Below are 27,770 nucleotides of genomic sequence, written 5' to 3'. Positions count from 1 at the left end.
CCGGCCCAGGAGGGTCTCCCCTGCCCACAGCCCCGGGGGCGCGAATGATAGCGGGGGAAATCTGCAAAGCCAGCCCTCTACTGTAGTGTAGAGGACCGTCCTCTGGAGGGCGGGGACCGGGCCCACGCCCACATTCTGAGTCAACAGGCCCCGGCGCGCCCGCAGGGACCCCCACGCAGACGCAGACGCAGACTCAGACGCAGATGCAGACGGGGAGGGCGAGAGGGTCTGGGGCCCCGGGCCACCCCCACTCACCAGCCTTTCTCCAGATCTCCTCGGGCACGTAGCTGGACAGGGTCCGAGGCATGGACTCCCGGTGGACATCTGAAACACAGGAAGTCCGGCATCACACACAGGACGGGGCCCACCCGACTGGGCCATGGGGGCAGGGTGTGTGATCTTGGGGCCCCAAGGTACCCATGGTGGAAACCCTGTTATCAGTTGCTGGGCGGGGGGAGCAGGGTGATGTCAGGAAGGGAGACCCTCGGGAACCGATGGGCTTTGGATTCGGCTGGGAGCTGGGCCGAGCCTGGCCCCTCTGCGTCTCCACGGCCATCATGCAGGGGCCTCCCAGCGCCGGGCCCCTGGCCTATCGGAGCCGAGAGCTGGGCCTCCCAGCGGGTCAGGCAGCCCCTCTTTCCCAGGTTACACGGTGTCGGGTGCTATTTCACTGCAGGGCCGTGTGAGGGCGCTGCCGTGGCGAGTGGTGGCCCCGGCCCCGGTGCCCCGCGCGCGCCCACAGAGCACACCTAGCTGAGAGCCCTCAGCGCCCGCGGAGCTGCCGAGGGGCCGGGCGGCGGGCGCGGGGCCCTTCTTGCTGTCCTGGGCGGCGTCACTGTGGCGCCGGATCCAGTGGTTGAGCTCCTCGCGGTCGGCCTCCTGGCAGCGGCGCAGCACGGTGAGCGAGCGCCGCGTCTTCTCGGCCATGTCCATGATGCAGGTCAGGAGCTGCGGGCACGCGGGGCCGGGTGAGCCACTCGATGACGAGGACAGCCGGGACACTGCCCCACACTCCGGGCCCGGCCAGCCCGCCCGCCAGGCCTTCCCAAGGGGGCTCAAGGCTGCGGCCTGAAAACCCACCTCCACTGCCCGGAAAGACACCGGAGCAGCTGGGCGGGGCTGGGGGGGCGCCCGGGGCACCACCCCTGCGGGGAGGCTTGTCCCGACCCAGGGCTGGGGCTCTCCCTGCAGCCCTCGAGGAGCGGCCTGCCCCGCGAAGCAGACGGGCCAGCGCCGCTCTCTTGGGCTCCCTTCCCCAAAAGGACGCTGGGCAGGGATGACCCTGAAAATGGTGTTAAAGGGGTCCCACCCCCGCGGCCAGGAGACCTTTCTCCGGGAGACGGTCCGCGGGGCCCTAGAAGGGAGGGTGCTGAGGGGCCGACCAGGAGCGCACGGGCGACCCTAGACAGGCGGGCGCGGGGCCAAAGGGGCGCACACGAGCCCTGCCCCCGCAGCGCCCGCAGGTTGGGCAGAGCGCCTGCGAGTTGCTGCGACGCCCCGTGGCCCGAGCCTGGACACTCACGTTGTTGAGGTGCTTCCACTCCTCTGACCACTCGCGCTCCGTGAGCCGGTGGTCAATCACTTCCTCAGGCCGGGACCCGTGCACGGCTGCGGAGGAGGCCGATGGTCAGGCCCCGCCCCCGCTCCCGCTCCCGCTCCCGCGCCTCGCCCCCGCTCATCAAGCCCCGCCTCTGCTCACGCCCCTGCCGCAGGCCCCGCCCCCACTCACGCCCCTGCCGCAGGCCCCGCCCCCACTCACGCCCCTGCCGCAGGCCCCGCCCTCGGGCTGTGCCCTCCCGTGGAGAGGTGAGGAAGAGAACCCTGGGCACTGACCGTATGCCCACTTCCCTGGGGGCTCAGGAACAGGCCTGGCCTCTACTCATGCTTCGGAGGAAGAGACCCCTGTCCCCATCCCGCGCTTTGGCCACCCCTCCCCCACCTCCAAATCCAGCCACTCTCACTCTTTCTGCCCCCTGCTGCTGGCATAGTGGCCTCAGACCTCAGTCAAGGGGCTTCCCCACCGCTCAGGGCCTCCTGTGGCTGCCTGGCTTCACCCATACTTTACTGCTTCCCGGACTTCTATGCGTCCTTCAAAGCACGGGTCCCAGGCTCCTTCCTCCTCAGCAGCCTTGGGCTCTCAGGCTCCCTTAAGCCCCATGTATCTCTGGTTGTGTAGTAACTATAGGTGCTACTTTGCTTATTCTCAGTCCTGCCAACAGACTGTGTCAGTCCCCAGGGCAGGGCCAGTGTGGCCTGTTCACCTCTGTGTCCCCTGGGCCGAGCTCCAGCCTGGGAAGAGGGGTGATCCGGCTTATCTGCTGGGTCTCAGGTGAGCAGGTGTAAGTGTGGTCTCCTGGGAAACAGTGGGGTCGGGAAAAGCCAGAGCCCTGACACTCATTCCCCATGGGACCTGGGCCCTTTGTCTTGCTTGTGGCCTCAGTTTCCCCCACCCTGCCTGCCTCCCGGAGGTGTGATAAGAGACGAGATGGAGGGGAGGGCCCTGGGTGTGGAGCAGGGCTCTGTGCTAAGGGCTTTACGGGTTCATCCCTGCCTCAACCTCCAACCGTGTGTGGGGGGAGGGGTCCTGCCGTTATTTCCATTTTATAGATGAGGAAACTGAGGCTGGTTACAGGGACATGTGGACCAAAGTAAAGCGAGGTCGGCTGGAGCTGGGGCTGTGCCCTTAGCCGCTGGCTGGTATAGCTCCAGAGACTGAAACAATGGGGTGCCCACACCCCGTAATCAGAAACAAAACAAACAACTGAGAGCTGAGAAATTCACACCAGCAGGGCAGCGTCTGGCTTCCTCACAGCAGCTCCTCCTACACTTTTTGAAATACTGAATATGCTCATCCCACTGTGACCCAGCAGGGCCCATGCTTCCTGGGCTGGGGTCTACTTAGGCCTTTTTTACCCCCCAAACCTGAAATGCCTACCCAAACTGCAGCAGAGGTGGGAGGTAGTAGCCACAGCCCGCGGTACAGCACCCTGCCCTGCTGCCCACAGAGCTGGGGCCTGCACCGACGCCCTGCCCTGCTGCCCACGGAGCTGGGGCCTGCACCGACGCCCTGCCCTGCTGCCCACGAAGCTGGGGCCCGCGGTGCACCGCCCTGCCCTGCTGCCCACGGAGCTGGGGCCTGCACCGACGCCCCAACCAAAATAGTGGCTGAGATCTGCCTGACAGCTGGTGTTTATTTTTGCTTTAGCAGAAGCGGGTGGGAATTAGCACCTGCCTGACCCGGCTGCAGGGAGCCAGACGCTGTCACCTGCTGCCCGGGCCTGGGCCCGGGCCCTGGAAGCTTCCGGGGGGAGGAGGCAGGGGCAAGGCCTCTGCTGACCCTTCCTCTGGGCCCACCATCGGCGCCCTGGGCCTCTGCCTCAGGGGCAGCTGTTTCCAGGTTTCCCGCTGGGGGGGGGGGTGTCCCTGGGGTGGAGGCTAATCCTATTCATCCCTTTGACCCAGCACAGAGGAAGGTCAGAAGGTCAGTCGTGGTAGCTAGACGACTCTGGGCCCGTCCGTTACCCCCTTGGGCCTCAGTCTCCCCATCTGTGATGTGGGCACGCTAACACATCACACGGGTGTGTCAGAACACATCAGGGTGCTGCCTTCTAGGACCCAGCGAAACATACAATGCCAACAAGAGGACCCCCGGGACCGGCCACACCACCCCCAGTGACAGCTGGGTCTCAGCACCCACTCTGGGCTAGGCCCTGTATTAACACCCTCTCACCCCCTGAAGGCGGGGCTGCTCTTAAACCCAGCCAGCAGGGAGGAAGCAGGCATGCAGGGCACGTGACCTGCCCAAGGGCACACCTGCCCCCGGGGCGTGTCGCCCCAGCGCCCAGCCTCCCTGATCTCCTTCGTTCTTGCACGGACCACCCTCTACGGATTTGGTGTTTTGGTGTAGCAGGACCCGCCGTGTGTGCTCAGTGGTGCCCTGCTTTCCCTCGGGGTGCCTGGGCATTGCAACTCCTGCGACTTGGGGACCCCCCACATGCCCGGTCTCTCCCGGCTGCCAGTGCATCCTGAGCGGCTCTAGATCCCATACCTGGCCCTGCAGAGTCCCCAGGACAGGCACCTCTGCAGCCACGGCGCCCACCTGCCATGGGGAGGGGCCCTCCTGGCCCTGAGGTGGCAGCGTCCAGCTGCCCCCCGGGAAAGATGGCTGTCCCTCAGGCTTCTGGGCGCAGCCCAGGCGGGGTGGGGCGCAAATCTCTCCTCTGCACCCACGTCCTCAGTGCCCATCCTCCCCAGACAGACGCGGCCGGGCAGCGCCAGCGTTCACGAGCACACGGCAGCCCCGGATGCTCCGCCCGCCCCCACCTCCACTCGGCGCACGCGTGCACCCCCGCAGCGCGCCGCTCACCCAGCTGCCGATGGCGCTCCCGCAGCTCCCGGGGGTCGAGGTGGCGGTAGGAGTCCCGGAAGTGGTGGGCCACGGCCATGTCCTCCAGGCGGTAGTGCGGAGGCGGCGTGGGCTGGGGCAGCCCGTTGCTGGGGCTGCAGCGCTGGGCGGGGCTCAGGGTGCACGGCCGTTTGCTGAGGTGGTCCGGGTGCAGAGGGTCACGGTCTGACCCGTTCTCTTTGGTCCTGGTCCCAAGAGCAGGCAGGGGACAGTGGTCACGGGGCCACGATCCGTGGACAGAGGGGTGACGGGAAGGTCGGGGCGCGGGCAGAGAGCGAGTGAGCGAGCGAGGAGGAGACAGACCGAGGTGAACAATGGGAGAGATCAGACCCAGCTGCTGGGGGCCCAGCCCGGTGCGCCCCTCTTCCCCCTCCTCTGGGGCTCCTGGGGTGAGGTGGTCAGGAAGCCTGGGCCTCCTTGGAGAGAGTGGGGGAGACACCCTCCCCCATCAGCAGGACAGGTACCCACGCTATGACCCAGCAGTGCGGGCCAGCCCAGGCACCTGGGCACCTTGGGCTGCTGGACACTCGGGGTGCACGTCCAGAACGAATAGCCAGGGCATGCCGGCCAGGCAGTGTCTGTCCTGCCTCCGCCCCTGTCCTCCCGGGGCATCCGAGTCCTCAGGAGAACCCGCCACAGCCAGACAGGGCGGCCTCGCACCTCAGGCTGAACCTGACCAACCCGGCAGCGGCTGCCACGGAACGCAACGCGGTATCGGCCTGCGTTCTCTCAGCCCCGGAACTGGGGTGCCCGCTAAACCTCGGCGCCAGCGCAGCTCTCGAGAGTCAGGTAGGGAGAGAGCCGGCCCCTCCACCGTCCCCCCAGGTACCTGTCAGGTGTCCTCCTCTTGCCGTTCTCGTTGACCTCCGGTAGGAGCTCCGAGGAGTCGGTGGGGGAAGAGGCGCTGGCATCCAGCAGGAGCTGCTCGTGCTGGGCCAGGTACTGGGTGGGGGTCTGCTTTGCCAGGCGGGCGCAGTGCAGGAGCTCCCGCTGCAGCAGGGGCAGGTTAGCCTGTGGGGGGCGGGGAGGGGCTTGGACTGGCTGCTGACTGAGGTCAGGGCGCCAGGTGCTTGGAGGTGAGGCAGGGATACCAGCGGCCAGCCTTGCTGTGTGACTCTGGGCAAGCTGCATGACCGCTCTGGGCCTCGAGTTCCTCTGCTACAGCCTGGGGATGAGGGCGGGACCACGCCCCCCAGGAGACCCAGTGGTTTGGGGTTTCTCCCCTTCACCAAGCTCCCTCCTGCATTGGCATCTGGAGAAATCGAGGCGGGCTCCTCACTAGGACCCGCTGCCTGCGCCTGAGGAAACAGGCCCCAGACGACCGCCCGCACGGAGAAGGAGAGTGAGGCTCAGAGGGGACGGGGCAGCCCTGCACACAGTCACCGTAGTGGATGAGCAGGACCCCAGCACACCTGCCGCAGACCCCAACGTGCGCTGGCTGGTCCTGCCTGCCCACTTTCTGCGGGTTCCCAGCCCAGCCTTGAATGAAGGTATCAGTGTACCCACGCCGCTCTGGACCATCACGCGTGTCACCTCCCGGGGTTGGACACGACCACTGGGTTCCACATTTGTGGGTAAGGACACCACAGCACAGGGAGCAGAATGGCACGTGGGGGTGGGCACGGGATTCGAACGCAGATCCCGCCTGTGACCACCGTGCGTAACTGCCGTGCCCTCCTGCCTCCACTCTGCTCTAGGCCTCCCGGCGAGCACGGCGGGGCCCCGGGGGCTCGGCGGTCTCCCCAGGCTGGGTGGGGGCGCAGCGGCAGGCCGCTTGGGAGGGCCAGAGTTCTGAGTATTTGTAACGAAGGCAGTTCCCCAAGTTTCTCACGGTGTTTCAAAGCCACTTCGGCAGCCTCTCCCGCCTCTGCACCACCAGCCCCCACTAGCGCATCCACCCGGACGCGATCAGGCAGCCAATGTGTTTTTGTCAAGCAGCGCCGGCTGCCAGGCCTGTTCTTTTCCTACTTGGATAGCTGAACAGCGGCCAGCCCGCCATCTGTCGAACACGTTAGGAGCGTGAGCTGGGAAAGGAGGTCCCGGGAGGTCTGAGGACGCCAAACATCCTCCCTCCCCCTCGCCAGCCCCTCCTCTCCTGGTGCAGCAGGGCGGGGGACAGCACGGGCCCTGGCTGGTTGTGTTAGAGCCATGGAAACATCTGGATTCCTGGCCGGCTGGACCCAGCTGCGAGCCGGGGCCACGGGTGGAGGGCTGGCTGGGCGGGGCAGCATCTCCCAGCTTCCAGAAAGCCCCACCACTCAGCCCCGCACAGCGTCAGGCTGAGGAGAGGGTGCAGGGGACCTGGGGCCTTTGGCTGGGGGAATGGGGACCAGGGCCCAGAAGAAATGCATAGACACTATGGGGGGCGGTGCGCCTCTCCTTCCTGGGCAGCAGCCCCAATTCTGTCTCCAGGGCCTCGGAGGCCTCGCCACTGAGATGCTGGACAGACCGAGCTGGTGAATCCCAGCTCTGCCACCTGAAAGAAGGTTCCATGCTGCCCCCTTCACAGACGGGAACTCCGGCCGGAGAGAAATCAGCGTTTGCATAAACACCCGCAGTCAGTGTTACTGGAGCAGGTGTCTCCCATTCGGTGAAGGTTTATGATGTTTCCACTGCTTTCCCAAGGATCTCCTCCACTGCCCCACACTCCACTGCAGGCCCTGTGTCTGCCCACCCTGGCTGTGCTGTGTGACCGTGGGCAAGTCACTTAACTTCTCTGACTTCTGCCTCACCTGCAGCTGGAGCTGCAAGCAGCTCTGGCTCCTCCCATCCTGGGTGTGAGGCTCCCACGAGCTTCTCATGAGTTAACTCTCCCAGTCCCACCTGAGGAGGTGGGCTGTCACACCCCAGGGACCCGGGAGGGGACTGGGAAGTGGGAGTTTCGGTTGCCCAAGGGCAGAGCTGGGCTTGAGCCGGGCGGGCTGGCCACTGCTCCTGCCTCTGCTATAGGAGACGGCGCCAAGGGCCACCACGTGGGTGCGCCACGGTTGGGCCCAGGAGGCCGTCAATCCCCAGGAAGGCGGTGCCCCCGCTGCTCCCAGGTCACAGGTGGGGAAGCCGAGGCCGCCCAGCAGGCCGGCACGCCCCCAGGCTCCCTGCGGCACTCTGCGTGCTCAAGAGGCCAGGGTCCCACGTGAGGGGGGGGGGCAGGGGCGGGGCACTTCCCAGGCAGGGCCGCGACGACTTGTCCACAAGCCCTGGGAACAGGACTGGCCATGCCTAGGAGCCCCACGTCTGGCAGACGAATGGACTCTGTCCCTGACAGCCCGCCGGCCCAGGGCCCTCACCCAGCTGCCCCATCACCAGGAGAGCAATCGGGGCGCCACAGCTCCGACAGCCCCATGACTGTGCTGCGGGCAGGGGGCACAGAGGCAGGCACTGCCAGGCCGGCGCGTCCCGCCTGGCGCCTCACTGGGGTGTGCCTGGGAGGATGCGGGGATGCCAGGGCGAGCGGGCCTGGCCGGGGCGCGCGGGGATGCGGCGTGTTTTCCCTGCTCCTGCTCCTCTGATAAACAAGGGCAGCGGACACGGGCAGGTGGGACCTGTGCTGTAAATGTCTAATCTGACAGGATAAGCAGGCACTGCGTCCCCCACGATGGGGAGCGTGGAGTCAGCAGTACGTTGAAAGCAGGGAGGAACAGGGAAGGGCTGCTGATGAATTGCAAATGACTGCCAGATGGGCAAACCCTCAGCCCAGCTCACAGTGAGCTCAGAGGGGTGTGGGCAGGAAGGCGGGAGGAGGGAGCGGATGTGGGGTCCCCTTGCAACGAGGTGCGGGCCTGGGGCACACCCCGGGCAGGCTGGGAGGCTTGGAGCTGGAGGGGTCGGGGCTCCGGCTCTGTTCCACCCCTCCACCAGCGGGGACCTCAGGGCCTCAGTTTCCCCACCTGTTAACCGGGAACAGTGGCAGTGCCTGGGCCACCCCCCCGCACCCCGAGGGCTGCTGGGGGCCCAGCAGGGGCAGCTGCAGAGGACACGTCGTCTGCAGAACACCTGAAATCCCCAGGTGATGACGCCCAGTGGTAGTCGAGCGCGTCCCAGAGTCTTTACCTGCGTGTCTCCCCACAACCTTCCCAATAGCCTGAGAACGGTTCCCACTTCACAGCTGCGGAAACGGAGGCACAGAGGGGTGAACTAGCTTGGCCCAGGACAGTGGGGGCTAAGCGGCAGGGTCAGGGCTCGCATCTGGGCGCGTCTGGTATGGCCTGTCTTCACGACCCTCTGAAAGGCAGGCCCCACCAGGGTGCAGCTGTGCAGGTGGCTGGGAGCACCACCTGGGCCCGGGAAACGAGAGCCCACCAGGCGCTCCAGGGCGGGCATCTCCCAAGCGAGCTCTGTGGAACCTGACCTGAGGAGATGAGCGCCAGCAGGGGCACCCGTGGTCAAATACATTTGGGAAGCATTTCACCTCCACCCCCTCTGGGAGATGTGCAACCCTCAAGGGGAGCGAAGGCCCTGAGGAGCACTGCAGGGGAGACACGGGTCTAACGCTTGTCCCTGTTTTGTGCACACACGCTGCCCAGCACCTTGTTAAAATGCAGATTCTGACTCAGTGGGTCTGGGCTGGGGCCCGGGAACCTGCATTGCTCACACACCCTGGTGTTGCTGCCGCCAACCCAACACCAACTACCGAGAGGCCCTGGTCCACTGTTTACCTTCCGTGACGGCCACACGGCTGCCTTCCAACTGACACCCGCTCAGCCATCTGTCTGCTTACCCGCATGACCACCGTCTGTCCACTGTCCCCCTCCCCTCGCTCCGTTCCGGGTACACCCTCGCTGCTCCTCAAACACAGCAGGCACACCCCTGCCTCAGGGCCTTTGCACGTGCTGTCCCCGCTGCCTGGCTCTGTCCCCCACTCTCCTCCCTCGCCCTCCTCTATCCTCAGAAGGCACCCTCCCTGTAGCTCCAGAGTCTATGGCCGTTGTCAGCTGGCATAGAGCAGGTGCTCAGAACATAGCTTGTCGAGCGGCTGAGTGTATTGGTCACTAATATAACAAGATGGAGCCTGGGAGCTTGGTCTCCGAGCACAGGGTCGGGTGGCTGACTACTCTGGCCTGGCAGCGAGCTTGCAGGAGTCGGCCGTGACAACGGGTCAGCACTGATCCCCCCTGGGGGACAGGGGAGTCAGAGTCTCGAGAACAGTGGCTGATCTGAGCTGGCAGAGAAAAGACTCGGGGCTCCTGGGGCCCCAGCGCAGGGGAAGTGGGTTTGTCCCTACCTTCAGGAAGGGGATGACGAATGGCCGCAGCGGGAAGTTGGTGGCCTCCTGGAGCTTGGAATGGAACTCCTCGATGGTCAGCGTGGAGTTCTGGGGGGTGGGGCGGGGCGGGGCAGGGGGAGAAAACACCTTGCTTCAGCCCGGGGAGAGGAGGGCAGAGACTGAGGGCTGGCCCGGCCCGGGGTCACCACGTCCCCACCCGACTCACCACGAGCCCCAGCACCAGCGTGCGCACGCGCTCCCCGATCTCCGGGGAGATGTCACTGCCGAACTGCTGCAGGGTGGCCAGGAAGCGCTTGAGTTTGCTGAGCTGCCGCGCCCCGCAGGCCGGGGGCAGCTGCTGCGTGGACAGCGCGGCGGTGCACGAGGTGGCTGGGCCATTGCTGAAGCCGCTGGGCGTGGACGGGGTGCCGCTGACGGCCGTGGGCGAGGGGCTGCTGCCGTTCATCACTGCGCGGGGAGAGGCGGGCTGAAGACGCTGCAGGGCGGCCGGGCCCCACGGACACCCTCTACAGACGCACAAACTGGGTACCCGGCAGGGGGGGAGTACAGACGTGATCCAGGCGTGGCCCAGGCTCAGCGGCCCTTCGGCTTTGCTCTGGGCCGCGCAGTCAGGCCCTCCACACCCGGGGGACACCACGGCCGCACGCTGCCTGGCAGACACGCATCTCCTGTGAACAGGTAGAGGGGCTTCCCCACAACCGGGATCTGCGGGCCCACCCTCCTCTTCCACGGGGAGGTCCCTCATCCCCCCTAAAGGGTAGTGACCACCCCCCCACCACGACGGCCCAAAGCCACGCCCCAGTGCCTACGCAGGTGCCAGGCTGATGGGGCTCAAGGTGGGGCAGGGGAGCCTGGACCCCCGGGACAAGCGGGGTCGGATGCTGGTGGGGGGACACCGCACAGCTGCTGTCTGGGGCTGCTGCATGGGTGGACGTGTGCACACACGGGCCCCAGCTGCGTGCGCAGGACGAGCAGGTGACCCGAGGGGCTTGCGCTGAGCTTGTGCGGGGGCCCCGGAGCAGCACTGTGGGTGCCTGTGGTGACAGACACTGGGATGCTGTGAAGGGGACCAGAGGCAGGACCGTGATCCTCAGCTGAGTCTGCCCCAGGGCCGGGGAGCCCTGCAGAGCCTGACCACCTGCACCCGCTCCCCTGCACCAGGGCCTGCACAGAGATCAGAGGTCGTGGGCTCCCAGGACCCTCGGTGATGGCGGAGGGGGTCTGGACACGGGAAGGCTGCACGGGACCCGCGCCTTCACACTCCTGCTCGCACACCCAACTCCCGCTCCTGCGCACGTCTGTGCTCCCTACACGACCGTCCCGAAGCCCACCCTCGCCCACACCCTGCACTCCACGCACCTTCCCTCCCTCAGCAGCCCTGCACGCACCTCACGCAACATGCCAAACACACGTGCACTCATGCTCGCATACACGCGTATACGCGCACGCACAGATACATAAATGTGCACACACGTGCACACACCTCACGCGTGCTTGCACACAGGCCTATATGCACTGCACGCATGCACACACGTATGTGCACACGGACCCAGTGCACAGCCCACAAAGACCTATGTACACACGCACACACGTGCACACACATGCCCACAAGCACACCCCACATGCACACTTGCACACATGTGCACACACGGGCACGATGCAATGTAGCCCCACGGCGCACCCATGTGCACACCCACACAGCACACATAGACGTGCACACTAGCACATGCACACGTGCAGGCGCACTTCTCACTCACTCAACTGTGGTCCCCAAGGCCCGAGCCCTGGCCCTCCCGCCTTGTCTGGCTGGGTCTGTGCAGAGGCCGTGTGCTCACGCCTCGCCGGACTAGGGATCTGGGGACGCAGGACAGCTCAGAGCTGCTGTTTTCTCAGGGCCGGGTTTCTCCAGGGCTCCAGCATCTGCCGGGGCCTGTGTGTGTGGAGACGGGGGAGCAGCAGCCCCCTTCTCCGGGATGGGGATGCTGCTGGGCTCGGCTCTGGGAAGCGGCCCCTTCTGAACAGCCACAGCACGGACGGAGGGTGTGTCGCTCTGCCCCTCCAGACCACGCCAACCCGGCTATCCTGACCTGGCTCTGGGGGTGACCTCCGCCGTCCTGGCCTCGCCCAGCCTGCAAGGGCGGGATCACGTGAGGTGACCGCATGCCCGTCCCTCCTCCCTGGGCCTCGGCTATCCCAGGGCTTGGCTCTCCAGGTCCCTGTTGCCGGCTCCACCTGCCCCTGCAGGCCTGTGGGAGGTAGCTCCCCTCCAGCCCTAGGCCTGTGCCCTCCCCTCGGAGCTGGAACTGGCGCCCCCCGTTAACCCCGAGCCCACTGTCTGGGCGGCTCTGCACCTTCAGCTTCCATGACCCGCCTGCCGGCGACACCTGCGAACGCTCCCCCCGGCCCCCCCCCCCCGCCCTGAGCTGCGGGCCAGGGACAGCCACCTAAGCCCCAGGCAAGGGGCCTCGCAGTCCCTGGGCAGCACCCACGGTGCTCAAGGTCGCCTCCCGTCCCCCGGGGGCCCCGGCACTCCGCAGACCCTCAGAGGCAGACGAACGCGGCCCAGCCCTTGTGGGCGCAAGATAAGCACCCTGGTTGGGAGTGGACGTCCTGGACCAGCCCAGACATGCCGTGCGGGTGAGATTCGGGCCTGGCCCCCATTTCCTCATCAGCACACGGCCCTCGGCCCAAACCAGAGGTGGGGCTTCTGGGCCCGGAGGACGGGGTGTTCCGTCTGCTGCATGCTCCCCCTCGCAGGACCCAGGTTATCCTTCTCCCACCGGAAGGTGCCGGAAACGCCTGACCTGATTGCTTTTACGTGTTGGGTGATGGCTCATCGATAACCGGCCCCACGTAACAGACGTTTGGAAAGCACTGGTGGAAAGCCAGGGTTGGCGCCAAAACAGACGTGCTGCCTCTGTGTCCCGAGAGGGGGCAGGCTGCAGGCGTGGTGACCCGCTCCGCTCCGGGGCCCGCGCCCTTCACTCGGCCCTTGGTCCCGCTTCTCCCTCCCTGGAGACAGAGTGCAGGTTGAAACCTGTTTGCCCCCCTGGTCTGGGCGACCTTAGAAGCTCCTTCCAGGACCCACAGGTGACACGCCGGCTCAGGGGTAATCCTACAGGACAGTCACTCTGGGGACTTCCTCTCGCTCTGGGATGGAAGGAGCTCCAGACACAGAACACGAAGGGCCCTGTCCCTCACCCTCTCCGAGGTGTGTCCAGGGCACCCTTGGACCAGAAGACCCTGCTGTTGTGCTAATTTTCTCTGTCATTGTGGAGCTGATGCCCACACACACACACACACACACACACACACACACACACCCTTGTCGAGACTGATGACAGCCGCTGGCAGTCACCCCAGACAGGCCGGGAGGTGGCCTGCTGCATGGGGACCTCACCGCAGCAGGGGCTCCTGGTCACTCACGGCAGAGCTGGGCCGTCGCTCGGGGTCTGGATCCTCAGGGGCCTCGAAGACGTGCGGCTACCCATGCCTCTTGGGACCCCGCCCGCCAGCCCCTGGCCTGGCCTCCCCGTGGCGCCCTTACCCGCTCGCCCTCGGTGCCTGGTCCTCCCGGCGGCCGGCCTGCCCTCGCTCGCTGCGCTCCCTCCCAGGCTGCCGGGCAGTCTCAGCCGCTTGCTAAAGAGACGCCGAAAATAACCCTCGGCCACAAGTGCTTTCATTCCCGCAACAGGTGTGTTACTAAGATAGACCACACGTGTCCCGGCCGAGGTTTGGGGGCACAGCGCAGCACCCCACGGCTCCCCCAGTCCCGGGGCCTGGGCCGGGGGGGCTAGGACGAGGCACTGAAAACAGCCCCTCCCGCCAGCCCCCCTCCCAGCCTTGGTGCTGGGAATCGCCATCCTCCTGTCCACACAAAGCTCACAGGCCGCACAGCACTGCAGCTCCGTGGACACGCCGGGCCCTAGACGATGCCACACCTGGGCTTACATCGGGCCGGTCCAGATGGGCGAGCCCGCCGCGCTCGCTGGCTGACGCACACTGCCAGCATCGCCCCATGAGAGCCTCGCCTAAGGGCATCAGCTGCGGCTTGGGCGCTTGGACGGGAACGTCCACGAGTGACAACATCTGCTGAGCACCCCGTGTGGGCCAGACTTCATGCTGGCGTGGCCCAGGGCTTCGTGTGATCACCCCTGGCGCGGGCTCCGTAACTTTCTTTCTACAGGTGGTGGTCCCTGCCTGTGGACACTGTGCCTGGAAGGGTAAGCGTGGGGTCTGCCCTTGAGATGGGCTGTGGACTGGCCACTGACATCTGACCTTCTTGCAACTCTGGGACCTGCCTGACTCGCCCTGTTTTGAGTTGGGGAAAAGGAAGCTGAGCGAGGCCATCCGCCTGCCTGAGGCCACAGAGCGCGCGAGCGGCAGGGCTGGGTGTGAACTCAGTCTGTGACTCGGGGATCCTGGCTGCTCTGCTCTCCTGGGTCTGTCCCTTGGGCTCCATCCCCTAAGAGGCCTCGCCCGGCAGATGCAGGGGTGCAGGCAGAGGAGTGGGCGCCGGGTGAGGAGCTCCCGGGAGGCCGTGGTTTTTGTTATTTTACTTACAAAGACAGACCATAGACCATTTTAAGCAGCCATGAAAACGGCCGTGGGGCAGAGACATCGCAGGCCCGTCCTCTCGATCTGTAAGCAAAATAAGAAAAGCACGCTGTGAGGAAGGAGGCCGGGCACCGGACGCTGCCCTGGGGGGTGTCTACGGTCGGCCCCTCCCCTGCCTCTCGACAGCGTTTTGGGGATTGGCACTCTGTCACCACCTTGGGCCAGTCCACAACCTTCTCTGGGCCTCGGCTTCCTTCTCTGAGAAATGGGCTGGACCAGGGGATGTCTTAGGGCCGTTTCTGGCGGGAACATCTGGGGCTCCACAAGGGTTCTGGCACCTCCCTGGGTACGGGTGGGACACCCTGGCTCTTAACAGCTGTGTTTCTGGAAAGCGCCTGGTGACCCCACTCGGCACCATCCTCAGGGACCCGGAGCCCAGGTGATGGGCTTGAGGTCAACAGACAAACCAATGGTGGTTCCGAAACGAAGCCCAGGTCCGAGCTGCCGCGAAGGGCAGAAGCACCGAAGAGGAAGAGAGATTTGATTCGTCTGAGCTGGAGTTAGTGGGCAAAAGCCACAAGGAGACAAGCTGTACCACTGTAAACAGAGACTGAGCCCCCGTCACAGGGGGCAGGATGGAGCGCTAGCCCCTTAAGGGTCGTCCCCGCTGCCGAGTAGCTCCTTACATCCCTCCCCAGAGGTCTCTCAGCCCTCCGCCCCAGTCCCGAGCCACACCACAGCTTCAACTCTAAAATGAATTCGTGCCCAGGGCAGTCACCAGGCAAGGAGAACCACAGCCCTCAAGCCATGGCTCAAGGTCAGTCTCTGGTCAGCTTGGCTCGCAGGCCGGTCCTGGGGAATCTGGGGAGGTTCTTGGCAGGAATCCACAGGGAACGCGGGGGCTCCGTCTACTCTGGCTCCCATCAGCAGGTGCACAGACGTGGTTAACCCCCCTGCTTTCAGGGAATTCGTGGGTTAGGGAACGAATCTGAGGCCACCTTGGAGGAAGCCTGACACTTAAGACAAAAGCCCCCAGCAGCCAGAGAGCACTAGGCGTCAGCTTAGGAAAGAAAGACGCTCTTGTCTCTCATAACCTCCATGCCCTAAACGGAGCCAGGACCCCAACGAGAGGGGACGGACCCTGAGCCACACGCAGGCTGCCACCCGCACGTCTGTTCCCAGGCCTCACGGAGGCGAGCCGGTGGCGTCAGCTGACCCCAGCCCAGTCCACAGCCTGGAACATCTGGTTCCCAGACCAGCACTGTCTGGAACACGGGCTCCTGGACCGGGAAGAAAAGCAGGCCAGGGAGTCACGCCCATGAGGGTTGGGGTCCCCGGGTCGGAGCCCTCGACCAGACCCTCAGATGGTCTCTGCTGGTCTCTCCTGCTTGGAACCCGGACAACAGTTTCGGGGCAGGTCATCTTCCCAGGGGGAGCTGCTGTTGCCCCGTCAGGAAGAACTCCTTTTCCCGCCCGGGCTGAGCGTACGCGGGGGAAGTTTCGCCTGGCTGCAGCCTCCCCTCTCCACCCACGAGGCCGCACGCGGAGGCAGCGGTCCGTGGACGGAGACCGGCCTGCGGCTCAGCCCGAGGTGAGGACTGACTCTTCTGGAAAAGAGGGAGGGGTGACAGTCCCCGGGCGAGAAGAGTGAATGAGACAAAGCACGGCCACCTCTGGCCACTCCTGTGCGGCCAGTGCAGGCTGTGCACCCAGGATGGCGGAGGGCAGGGCCCCGGGGCGGGAGGCAGGGCAGGGCCCACCCCAGTCTCCGGCACATGTAGGGACCCTCACTCAGACCGACCCCGGGGGAACAGAAGCTGGAACATTCTGTGCCAAGCGATGTGTGGGGAGGGGTGCTTGGCCATTAAGCTCCTACCGTGCAGGGGTCGCCCTGCTTTCAGGTGGCTGCTCCCGGGAGCAGGTGGTGTTGCCCCATCTCCCAACAGAGACCAGCTCACAGCCAACATCCTACAACAAGGGGCCCAGCCCGACCTCCTTCTCCAGGTGGGGGCCGCTGCCTGGCCTCGGAGGGCAGAACCAGTACCCTTCACGCCCAGATATAAAAGGAGCAGGCCGGGCCCTGGGGCCCACCCTGGGCTCTGAGCACAGCCCAGGACCCCGGGTGGGGGGAGTGGAGCCCGATGAAGCCGGTGGGAGCCAGGGGCCACCAGGCCAAGGCATTTGAGGTTCCTGCCCCAGAGACGGGCTTCATTAGGGTTTCAAAGCCTGGGGAAGGGTCCCCCGGTGTGGGGCTTTCTGGCTTCTGAACATGTGGGTGGGGGAGGCACGTGGACTGCCCGCCAGAAACACCTAGGACACACTGCTGAGCCCTTGGTCGAGGGGACAGGGAACAGTGTCCCCCCCAGCAGCCCAAGCCGGGGGTCTCCTTCTCAACTGCTCTGACTCAAAGGACCGGGGCTCAGGTGGTGCCTGTGGATTCCGAAGCCCACCCAGACCCTCTGTGTGTGCCGAGACGCTCAACCCAGGGCCCAGGGCCAGCGAGATACCACCACGTTGCTGGCAGCCGAGGCCCCCCTGACCCCAGCTCCTGGCCCACCCACACACCCGGCTCAGGCCTGGCCGCAGAGCTCCTCCAAGGCCACAGCTGCCTCCAATGGGCCCTCCAGGGCGTGCGGGCCCAAAAAGGATTCACCCACATGCAAGTGACCTGCTGTGTGACCATGGGGAATCCCTCATCCCTCTCTGAGCTCCAGTATAGCGGCTAACCTTGACAGAATGCTCACCGTGTGCCCACCGTGCTAAGAACTTCTAACTCACTCGCCCTCACAGCAGCTCCTTGAGGCAGGGGCCATGACCAGCCCGGCTTTGCAGATGAGGAACGCCAGGCCCAGAGAGGTTAAGAAGTTTGCCCAAAGCCTCACAGCTACGAAGCAGAAGAGCTGGGACCCGAACCTCAAAGCTTGGGCCCTGACCCATGATGACATCCTCCCTCTTAAAGGCCCAACAGGGGCGTTTACAGGTCCAGGATGGAAGCTCGGACCTTGATGGGCTCGAGGGACCCCCGGAGGTGCCTCTCCCCGCTGTGCCCCTCGGGGCCGGGCCCTGGGGTTACTCACTTGTGTGGGGTGTGAAGGGGGGGTGTCGCGTGGCCCCCTGGGACGCGGCGGGCGGCGGGGGTGGCATGCTGGGGGGCGTGGCCTGGGGCTGCGTCTTCACCTCGGCTGGGGAGCCAGGCATCGCGGAGGCCTTCTCCTTCCGGTCCGCTGTGGGCGTCACGGCCACCGGGGTGGGGGAAAGGAGAGAGAGACAGAGAGAGAGAGAGCACGGGTGAAGCAGGCCGAGGGGCACAGGGGTCGGCACTGCCCAGCCCCACCTGGTTCCCGGCTAAGGGCCCCAGCAGCTGGACGTGGGCCTATGTTGCTGGGGGCCCAGGTGGGCGACTCCCAGATGGCCCCCAGGTAGCTTCCGGCTCTGCCTACAGAGCCCGTCCCAGGCCCCAGCCTGCCCTAGATAAGCCCCAGGTGTGCTCACAGGTGGCTGACATCCCACCCACCTAGGACCGGAGAGCTGGCTTGGGTCGGCCCATATCAGGTGGGCTGGAGGGTGTAGTTTTCAGAACTCTGGCCAGCCAGAGCCGGGCTGGAGTTCTCACTGTGGAAGTGGCCCTGGGGGAGCCTGGATTGTCTCTCCTGCAGACCAGGGAGTCGGGCGGCATCCCCCAAGCCTGCGGTACCCCGACTCTGCTTGCATCAGCCCCTCCTGGAGGGCATGTGCAGACAGCCTCCCCACCCCCATTCCTGAACTCAGCAGGTCCGGAGCGGGCCTGAGACTCCACACTTGTAACAGGCTGCCAGGGAGGCCCCCGGGGCCGCAGCTGCCCAGGTATTCTTTGCAGGTGGAGGGGGGTGAGCCTCTGGGCCTCCCCCCTCATCTTAGCTCAGGCTCAGCCAGCACCGGGGCAGGCCGCAGAGACCCGGGAGCAGTGGCTGGGATCGTGGGTGGGCGTCCCCGCCTGTAACGAACAGGCACAGCCCACGTCGCCGCAGCCACTGCTCGCCCTGCTGACACTGACGGAGTCTCCCGGGGGCCAGGCTTGACACCTGTCAGCCACCACCAGGACTACAGCTCTGTCCCTCTGCCTCTGCCCATCCTCCCCTCCCAGGGGTCCCGCACGATCTGGGCAGAGGTGGAGACGCACATGCACCCGGGCCGCCACCTCCGTGAACAGCGATGATGCTAATGAACGGCATTTACCGCTACCTGTGCCCCAGACCGCGCAGACCTCCCCTCATCGCTCCCACATCCCCCTTTACAGAGAGGAGATGCCCTCGGCACTCCAGGGCCCAGGGGGTGAGAGCCGAGAAGCCCCCTCCCCACCGGGCCCCATGGAAGGGGGAAGCAGCCGCTCACCAGCAGCCACCCGGCCTCGCAGCACCTGCTGTCCACTCAGCTGGCCTCCCTCCCGCCGGGCGCCCTGCCCCCCAACAGCCCGTCTGTCAGGAGGCTGACGGCTTGGCACACGTGTGCCACAGCTGTGGGGGCCCGTCAACGCCACGCCTGGCTACGGGGCTGGCGGCCAGTCTCCAGTGACAACCAAAGAAGGAAAACGTGGCCAGCGCCGTGGGCTCCAGGCCACCTCTGTGGGGTGCAGCCCCATCCTGGCCAGCCCTTCATCTGACCAGGCCACCCTGGGGCAGGCAGTCCCGCCAGCAGGCCAGGGAGGGCGCTTAGGGTGCCAGACTGGGACGCCGGGGATGCAGGGCCTGGTCGGACCTTCCAAAGCCCTTCCACGTCGGGCCTTCACTGCAGCATCATGGGTGGAGCAGACCAGAGAAGTGGATGGAGAGAAGCCGGCGGGAGGGGGCCATCAGGGAGGGCGGACCGAGTGTGCCCGCGATGACGAGGGTGCCACATCGCAAGGAGTCTTGCGCCCACCCCACTGATGCCTGCCGGGCCTGTGGACGGAGCGGGCAGTGCCCTGCTGGTGCCCGGAAAGCAGGCCCGAGGCTGTCCACTTACAAAGGAGACACACACACGCTCCTGGAAGATGACAGTCGTGGCTCCTGTTCCCAGGAAACCCTGTGAGGGGGACGCTGCTGCCAGCCCTGTTTTACAGGCACAGAGAGGTGCAGCCATCCACCAAGGGCACACAGCACGTATGGTTTGGGTGGATCTGCAGGGTTCCAAGGCCTGGTTGACAGCAACGCGAACTCTCCTCCTTGCAGGAGAGGCAGCAAACCCAGGTGGATGGAGGTTCTGGGCTGGCTGGGTGGGGGCACCCCTGCGGCTCTCCCAGGTCCCACCTCCAGCCCTGGGTCCTGGGCCCCCAGGGGCTGTGCACAGTGGAAACCCCACAAGAAACCCTACAGGTCTTGAATCTTGTTTGAGTCTGGCTCTATTGCCTCCTGGCTGGCTGTGTGACCTAGGGCCAGTCACCTCACCTCTCTGAGCTGACTCTGTAAAGGCTGAGGGCAAAGCGCTCAGTGAAATTTGGTCACGGTTTACAGAGCAACTTGTGCGCCAGGACCCTGCTGTGGAGGCTGCCCTCGGCACGCACCCCAAGCCATAAAGCAGAAGGTGACAGAGCCCCTCGGGGAAGAGCAGAGGTGGTGTGGAGACGGCGAGCGACAGCAATTGTGGTCCAGGAACAGAGAACACAAAGGCAGCAGGGAGTGTGCAGGGCCTCTAGCTGTGCAGGGAATCGACAGGAGGCTGGCTGGGCCGGGCTGGTGGGCAGTAGGGAGCCAGTGAAGGCTCTGCACAGCATCCAGTAGACGTCATCTCTCCTGCCTGAAACCCTCCAGCAGCTTCCCCTGCACGTGGGGCTTCCCAGGGTCCTACCCCCCGGCCCGCTCCCACGACACCCAGAGCCCCAGCTCCGAGCCCTCACACCCCCCCGGACCACTCCCCCTTCCCTCCTGGGGGTCCAGCTCTGACCTCATGTCCTCAGGAGAGGTGTCCCCACGTGAGACGTGAGGGTCTCTAGCTCCCCTGGCACGTGACCCCCCGAGATGACCTTGTTTCCCGGCTCACCTGTCGCAGGGTTTCTGGAAGGCCGGCCACGAGAATGAGGTCACCACCGGCCTCCCTCCTAGAGGGGTCTCCCTGCTCAGGGGCCAGAGGGGCAGGTCGGGGGGTCCTGGCTGCCCTGCCTCCAAGGTGGGCCGACACGAGGGCTGCTGAGGGGCTGTGGGCGCACCCACAGCTCACTCTGCACCCTTGCCTTCCTTGGGGCTCGCCGAGCGAGGACAGCAGGGTGCGAGGGAGCTGAGTCCCACCCTCCTGACGAGTGGCTGCCTCTGAGCCAGGCTCCCCGCCTCCCCGGGGTGCAGCATGGGTCAGAGGAGGAGGAGAAGCGTTCTTGGTGGGGGGCCGAGCGCCCGCCGTGGTCACGCCACCCGCGGCGGTAGCTATTATCACCGTCCTCTCGCCACCTCTGCACCCCCGAGCTGTGTGTGGAGCCCGGGTCAGCCTGCGCTGGAGCCAAGCCTGCCCGCCTCTGGCCTGCGTGGCCTCAGGGCACACGGCTAACGAGCTGCCAGACAGGCAGCCTCACTCTCCCAGGAGCCGGCTTCCTGCCCAGCCCCTTTCAAGGGCCCGCGCAAGCCAAGGGCTGCTCCCTCACCCCCGAAGACCCACTGCGAGGCTTGGGCCCCCGAGGGCTAGGGCACAACTTTACTGCCCATCTGGCAGCCTGGGTAGGGCCGTGTAGGCAGGACCCTGCACCCACAAGCCAGCACGAGCAGGAGCTGGCCAGGACGCGGGGGCCTGGGGAGGGGCCCGCTGTTGGGTGCTGACTGCTGGGGGCCGGTGAGGGTGCAGCTCCCACCCCCGCCAAGGCTGCGGCAGGGGGGACATCCGAGCAAGTTCCAGACTCCACCCAGAAAACCTGGGCCGGCCTTGTGGGGCAGCTCTTCCCCCCTCCCCCATTCTCAGGTACCTCTGCCCCCAGCGTCCACTCCCAGGGGTCCTCAGCCCCGGGGGAAGCCAGGCCCCGTGTGCTGCACGTCCACACGGCATCTCATTGGATCCTCATGGCCCCCCCAGAAGGCGCTGTCAGATCCCCTGTACCGTGGCATCCTGTGCCCCGCCTATGAGAGGCACTGACCCCATCCATGGGACCCCGGGCTCGAACGGTCCCCCTGCACCCACCCTGGGTCTGCGTTTCCCCCACTCCTGATTCTAGGGTCATTGGGGGTCCTCAGCCCGAGACCCTCCACCCAACACCAGGGGTCCTCCTACACAAGCCCCCTTTTAGGGAGCTCTGATCTAGCAGGTCGATTATGGGGCCCAGGCAGCTGAATGTATGTCAAGTTTTAAGTTCCTTGTTTCTTATGAGATTAATATATAAATTAACAGCTTCCCCCATGATGGCTTAGCACATGCCCCTCATGCCTCAGCTTGCCCACCCCTCAGGACCCCAGGGACCGACTTTGACTAAGCATTCCATACCCCTGCTCGAGGACACACTGCACCTCAATAGCAGCCCCAGGAGGCAGGTCCTGCCATCGCGCCCATTTTATAGATGGGGAAACTGAGGCTTGGGGAGGACAAGTGACTTGCTCAGGGTCTCAGAGCCTGAGGGCAGCAGGGACCAAGCCTGGGGACTCTCCATCAGAGCCTCAGGCCCCCGCGCCCTGCAATCACTTGGGAGACTAGAAAGTTCTGAAGCCAACCCAGGGCTCCCTGCATGGGCTGACCAGAACACGGAAAGGGCAGCTGCCTGGGGTTTGAGGCCGGGGCAGGTTCATTGCTCTGAGTCAGTGGGTAATGCCCCGGGCGCCCTGATTCTGCGGCAGGGGAGCACAAGGACCACCTTCCCAACTCCTCGGGCTCTTTCCAGATGTTAGAGCTCCAGGGAGGAAGAATCGGGCCGGCCACAGCATCCCTGTCCCTTCCCCAGCCCCGTCAGCAGCCAGGGGCCAAGCCAGCAGCCACGGCAGCCCCAGAATCCCACACAGAAATGAAGCAGAAGATGGGGCGGAATCTGAAGACACGTCTGGGCTTATCCCCAACCGGGGCTCCCCGCCAGCTCTCCTGGAGTCCCGCACAGCGCCTCGACCAGAACGGCGGCCCTTGTGCTGCCGGGCGGGAGACATCTCCAGGGGTGCCAAACCCCGCACCCATGGTCCTGGCTCAGAGGTAGGCAGACAGGGGCGAGGCGCCCAGCCAGTGACTCGTGACCCTCTCACAGCCCTCGGAGGCAGACGGTGCTCTGCTCCATCCTATGGATGGGGAACCGAGGCACAGAGAGGCTAGGCGACCTGCTCTTTCACACAGCTGAGAAAGGGCTGGAGGCGGCCCCAGAGTCTTACCACCTGCCCCGAGGGCTGCCGCTGGAGGCGGTCCCCGTCCAATCTTCTAACTGTCCGTCCCCCGCTCCCCACCGCCCCATTCCGATCCTGTAGGGCGGGGGGTGGTCCCCGCTGGTGACACCCAGTGAGCTGGAGGGTGAGACGCGAGCGGCCCCCCTCGGGGCTGGACTTCCTCCCCTGGCCTCTGTCGCAGCCCCACCCACTGCCCCGCACTCCCAGCCCTCGAGAACATTCCCAGACCCCTGCGGCGCTCCCCAGGGCCCCGGGAGACCCTGCGTCTTTCCCAGACCGCGGCTCCAGTTCCCACTACACGTCACTAATCTGTTGACAGAGGAAGCTGCTCTCTGAGCCGGGCGCAGCCGGTGGGAAAGAACGTTGAGTGTGCGGAACAAGCCACCCCATCCATCACTGTCCTTGCCTCCTGTGTTCCCAGCCCGCCCTGCCCGTCTGAGAACCGGCCACAGCCCAGCGCTCCCAGCCCTGGGGTTCTAGAACCCTCCACGGGAGGGGGGCCATGAGCACCGGCACAGCCCATTCCCCATCCGTGCGCCGCAGAAACGGCGGGCCCCGCTTTCATCTTTTGTGCTCTGATTCTGCCGTTACCTCATTTGACCCTCAGAGAAGCCGCAGGAAGTGGGAAGGTGGGAAGGTGGGCCGGTACCGACGGGTAGCACAGCTACGGTGACAGAGTCCGGACTGCGAGCCGGGCCTGAGCTGAGCAGGCCACACGGGTCCCCCGGCCTGGGAGGTGGCAGATGAGGAGACCGAGGCTCAGGGCCCAGAGGCCACTCTCTCTGTGGGGTCTCAGGACGTGAGCTGTGGCGCACCCACACCCGGTCCCCGGCACTGACCCGCAGGCAGGCAGGGCTCCCCAGGCCCGTGGGAGGCTCGGCAGGAGGCCTGCATCCTGAGGAGGAGCCCTGCGCCTCGGCCCCTCCCCTGCGAGCGGGTGGCCCCTGGGCACACGGCCCGGCCTCAGCCTCCACAGCTGTAGGTAGGGGACGAGGAGGGAGCCCCACTGGGCCCGGCTCTGAAGTGCTGGCCTCCGCCCTGGGCCGGGCAGCCGGCCGAGGTTCTAAAGCTCCTGCCGAGGTGGACAGGACGCCGGACTTTCTTGGAGGCAGAGGGGCGAGCTGGCCCCTGAGACACGTTTCCTAAGAGCATTACCAGGTGGCCCCCTGCCCCTCAGCCGGCATCCTGAGAGTGCCCCAGGACCCTCTGTGACTGGCCGTCCCCTCTCTGCCCTCACCTCCCACACTCTCCTCCACGCCTTTGCCTGAATGCGACCGTCTTTCTCAGCGAAACCAAGTGCCCAAAGTAGGGCCAAGCGCACAGCAGGTGCTCCACAAATGCTGTGGAGTCAGGCCCAAGGGAACGGGGAGATGGTCCACGGACAGCGGGACGGTCAGAGCCTCGCCAGCCCCACAGGCTCCCTTTCGGCAGACGCCAGTCCTGAACCCCCAGCCCAGAGCCTCGGCCAGAGACTGGAGGGGAACCTTCCCAGTCAGGTGTCCTCTGGAGCCCCGTCCTCCGTCCTCGGAAGGCCTGCGGGCAGGGCAGCAGCTGGCTGGTGTCAGGTGTCCCGGGAAGAGCCCGAGGTGTCCCCAGCGAGGGCACATAGCCACCCGTCCCCGGCGCCTCCGGGCACACTCTGTCCTGCTCAGGCCAGACTCTCCCGGGAGGATTGCAGTGTCCCATCCCCACAGACACCCTGCCCAGGGCGGGGCAGCCCATCCATCGGGGCCCAGCCTGGGCTCCCGGGACCCTTCATCCCACACCAGCCCTCGAGGAAGACGCCGCTATCACCCCGCTTATGGATGGGGACAGCAGGGCCCAGAGTCACAGTAAGCGAGGTGCTTTCCCATCAGGTCCAAACTCTGTGTGTGACATTCGGGGCCCGCACGGCCTCATCTCCGTGTCCTCCAAGGCCCCGACAGCTCCCGAGTGCCCACGCTCTCTCAGGCTCCTCCTCCGCGTGGCGGAGCCCTAGTCCGGGTGGATGTCGCTGCCCGCTGACGCGATGAGGAAATCGAGGGGCTGGAGGTCGGGGTTCACGCAAGACCACAGCTCAGCGAGGCTGCAGAGTCCTGGCTCTGGCACCACTGGGTCCCGGCCAGGAATCCCCTCCCTCCTTCCCTTCCTTTCTTCTTACACCCCCTATCACACCACCGCTATGAGCCCCAAAGCCCCCTCTAACTACCGACAGCCCCCGACCCCCCACAAGCACAGAGGAGACAGAAGCGGGTGTGTCTGTGGGGAAGTCAGGCAGCGCACGCTGAAGTCCACGGCTTCAGGGCGTCCCTCGTGGGCAGCACCCGCTCGAAGACGTGCCCGTGTGTCAGACACGGACACCGTGGGGGCCCTCGGACCCCAGTGCAGCGTGGTCGAGCACGGCACCGTCCCCCAGCAGTGACAGCTCGTGGAGGTGAGAGCAAGGTGCCTCGGCCCACGAGCGGCCCTCCTGAGCGCCGGGCGCCCACGGGGTCCCACTGCGTCCACACGAGGGGTGGACGTTGTTCTGCTCACGCGGTCCCAGGCAGGTTTCTGGCCTTATGACCGTCAGGCAGGACCTTGGAAGCTGTGAGAGACGCAGGCGATGCTGGCGGTGCAGGCGAGTCCTTCCGGAAGGCCGGCCCCGAGCACGCCCTGGGGACAGATTCAACTCCTTCGAGCTCACTGACCACTGCACACTGGCTGCTGTGGGGCCTGGGCAAGGCGGGACAGACCCACTGCCAGCGCGCAGAGGGGGCGGCGGGACAGCGGGGGCAGACACCTCTGCTTAGGTAGCTCCTGCCCCCAGAATGCCCTCCCCTCCCCTCAAGGCTTCCCGGAGGGTGGGTGGGGGGTTTCTCTCCTGGACCCTGGGGCTCTCGAGCAAGCGGGGCAACCGCCTGAGGGCTAACGTCCTGGAGCAGGAAGAGGGGCACAGGGACCCTCCCAGAGCCTCCCAGTGGACGCGTGTGGGACAAACAAGGGAAAAGCTAGGCCTGCACCCCAGGAAGCAGCCGCGTCTCAGAGGGGCCTGTGACCCCGCCGGACGGGGCTCTGAGGCAGAGGCGGAGGGACTCGGGGGGCTCCAAGGACATGGGGTGACCCGTCACATCAAGATGGGCGGGTTTGACCAGGAGGCTGACCCCTCCCCACCCCCTCCAAGGCCAAGGTCAGGGGACGGCTTGTCTTTGATCCCCAATGCTCTGCAAAGCAACGCGAATTCTGGGGGGCGGGCAGCCCTAATGAGTCCCAGGAGCTGGAACTTGGGCCGCTTCCCACATCTGGTTTCAATCAAGGTCTCCGCCGACCGACGAACCAGTAATAATATACACAAGGATTAGTATCTTCCCTCCCTTGGTCTGGGCGGCCCTCCCGCCCCCGCTGGCGCTCCAGCCACGTCCCTTGGATCCTCCCGCGTGGCCCTTCCCGGTCCTGGGGTCTGACCGGGAGGGCTGTTCCTCTGTGCATTGCTGCTGCCGCCACCGCCCTTCCCGCTGCAGAGCGCTTAGCCACCCCGGCCGGCCTGCCTCCAGGGACCCTGTGACTACCGGGCCTGTGGGTGACAACAAGGTCACCCGTTGCCATGGCAACAACACTGGGCCGGGAGCCAGGAAACCTGGGTCCCCCATCCTGCTCTGTGACCGACTGTGCTTTTTTTTTTTTTTTTTTGCTTACGCGGGCCTCTCACTGTTGTGGCCTCTCCCGTTGCGGAGCACAGGCTCCGGACGCGCAGGCTCAGCGGCCATGGCTCACGGGCCCAGCCGCTCTGCGGCACGTGGGATCTTCCCGGACCGGGGCACGAACCCGTGTCCCCTGCATCGGCAGGCGGACTCTCAACCACTGTGCCACCAGGGAATCCCCGACTAACTGTGAATCCATAAAACCACCCCAGCATGGCTCTGAGCCTCGGTATACCCCCATCGGTAAAATGGGCCCGTGACTCCCTCTTCTCAGGTCGGGGGTGGTCTTAGAAAAGGAAGCGTAAGGAGCAAGGCCACTGTGGCTCCTGTGTCGGGGAGGCTCCAGGTGGCCTCCCTCCACCCGTCTCAGCCTCTCGGCTGGAGTGTCAGTGGATTTTCTACCTGAGGCCTCAGTTTTCTCACCTGTGAGATGGGGATGAGAGCAGAGCCGCCCCGTAGAGGCTCGGAGGGACGGGACATGCTCAGCCAGAGGCTCCCAGAGGCCCGTGGGCCTGGGCACCAGGCGGGGCACAGCTCTCATTTTAAACGGGCTCCCTTTTGCTGGGAGCTGCGTATGTGCCTGGGTGCCAAGACCCCCTCATCCTGACAGAGCCCTGATGTGTAAGACCCGAGTTGCAGATGGGGAAACCGAGGCACAGGGCGCGTGCCCGGGGTCACACGGCCATAAGGCAGCAGATCCCACACGTGCAGCCCTCTGGCTGACGACCCTGCTGGTCGCAGGAAGAGTCCCTCACTGAGGACCCTCGGAGCCTGCCCAGAGGGGTGGCGGTGATCCTCTGTCTGGGGGTGGGGTGGAGGGGCCACAAGAGAATGTCCTGCTACTCAGGGCAGCCCCTCACAGCCTCAGAGGGGGCGCTGCGGTGGCCAGGCCGCCCCCCGCATCAGCAGGGGCTCATGAATCCCGCTGGTGTGGAGAGGAAGCCGTCTGCCTGGACGGGAGTTTCCCTTCTACCACCGAGATGCTGTGAAACTGGGCCAGACACAATCTCCCCACTGTGCTCCAGCCCAGGGGTCGCCTCAGGAGCGGTCCAATCTCCCCTTTGGTCTGGCTGCACGCCCCCAGGCTGGGAGACCCCGTCCCAGGTGCTCCTGTGCGGCCGTAGGGCCTCCGCACCTGCTGGGACGCCCCCCACGTCCACACGAGGCTGTCTCCTCATCCTCACTCAGGATTGGGTCCCAATGTCCCCCCTTAAAGGAGCCCTCCTAGCCCCCACCCCTGCCCTCCCTGCTGCATCACCCACTTTATCTCCTGGGGAGCACCTGTCAGCACCCGCAATGGTGGTCCGTGCAGGTCCCTGTGTTCACCACCCCTCGCCTCAAAGACACGGGCCTCGTCTTTCCGTGCACTGCTAACCCCAGACCAGCACCGACGCCTGGTGGTCCGTAAGATGCTCCACAAAGGTGTGCCGGCTGACCTGTGAGAAACCCAGAGCGGCCCCGCCTGCCCTTGTGCTGCCTTGGCCCCCGGCCCAGACCGTTCGTGTTCACGTCGGAGAGCATGGTGGCTGTGGCCAGAGAGCCTGGGCGGAGCTTGGCTTGGGACCTGCCCCGCCCAGCGGCCCCAGCAGGTAGTGCCCCTGTGTGTGTGTGGGGGGGGGGGGGGCCGAGGAGCTGTT

General features: G+C 65.7%; 1 protein-coding gene across 2 annotated transcripts in view; it reads right to left on the bottom strand.

Moving 5' to 3' along the window:
• The window catches only part of CBFA2T3 (CBFA2/RUNX1 partner transcriptional co-repressor 3), an 83,059-nt gene that overhangs the window by 3,595 nt on the left and 51,694 nt on the right, over positions 1-27,770 (bottom strand). For both annotated transcript variants that reach the window (XM_012536825.3, XM_049702831.1), the window contains exons 2-10: positions 17,264-17,410; positions 14,193-14,270; positions 9,835-10,076; positions 9,627-9,716; positions 5,235-5,416; positions 4,367-4,590; positions 1,523-1,608; positions 750-948; positions 256-324 (exon numbers count right to left, since the gene is read on the bottom strand). In XM_012536825.3, the coding sequence (XP_012392279.2) occupies positions 256-324; positions 750-948; positions 1,523-1,608; positions 4,367-4,590; positions 5,235-5,416; positions 9,627-9,716; positions 9,835-10,076; positions 14,193-14,270; positions 17,264-17,410 (1,317 nt within the window). The remainder of the gene's footprint in view (positions 1-255; positions 325-749; positions 949-1,522; positions 1,609-4,366; positions 4,591-5,234; positions 5,417-9,626; positions 9,717-9,834; positions 10,077-14,192; positions 14,271-17,263; positions 17,411-27,770) is intronic.

The sequence above is a fragment of the Orcinus orca genome, chromosome 20 (assembly GCF_937001465.1).
Source record: "Orcinus orca chromosome 20, mOrcOrc1.1, whole genome shotgun sequence".
Classification (NCBI taxonomy): Eukaryota; Metazoa; Chordata; class Mammalia; order Artiodactyla; family Delphinidae; genus Orcinus; species Orcinus orca.
This window is presented reverse-complemented; position numbering and strand designations above follow the sequence as displayed.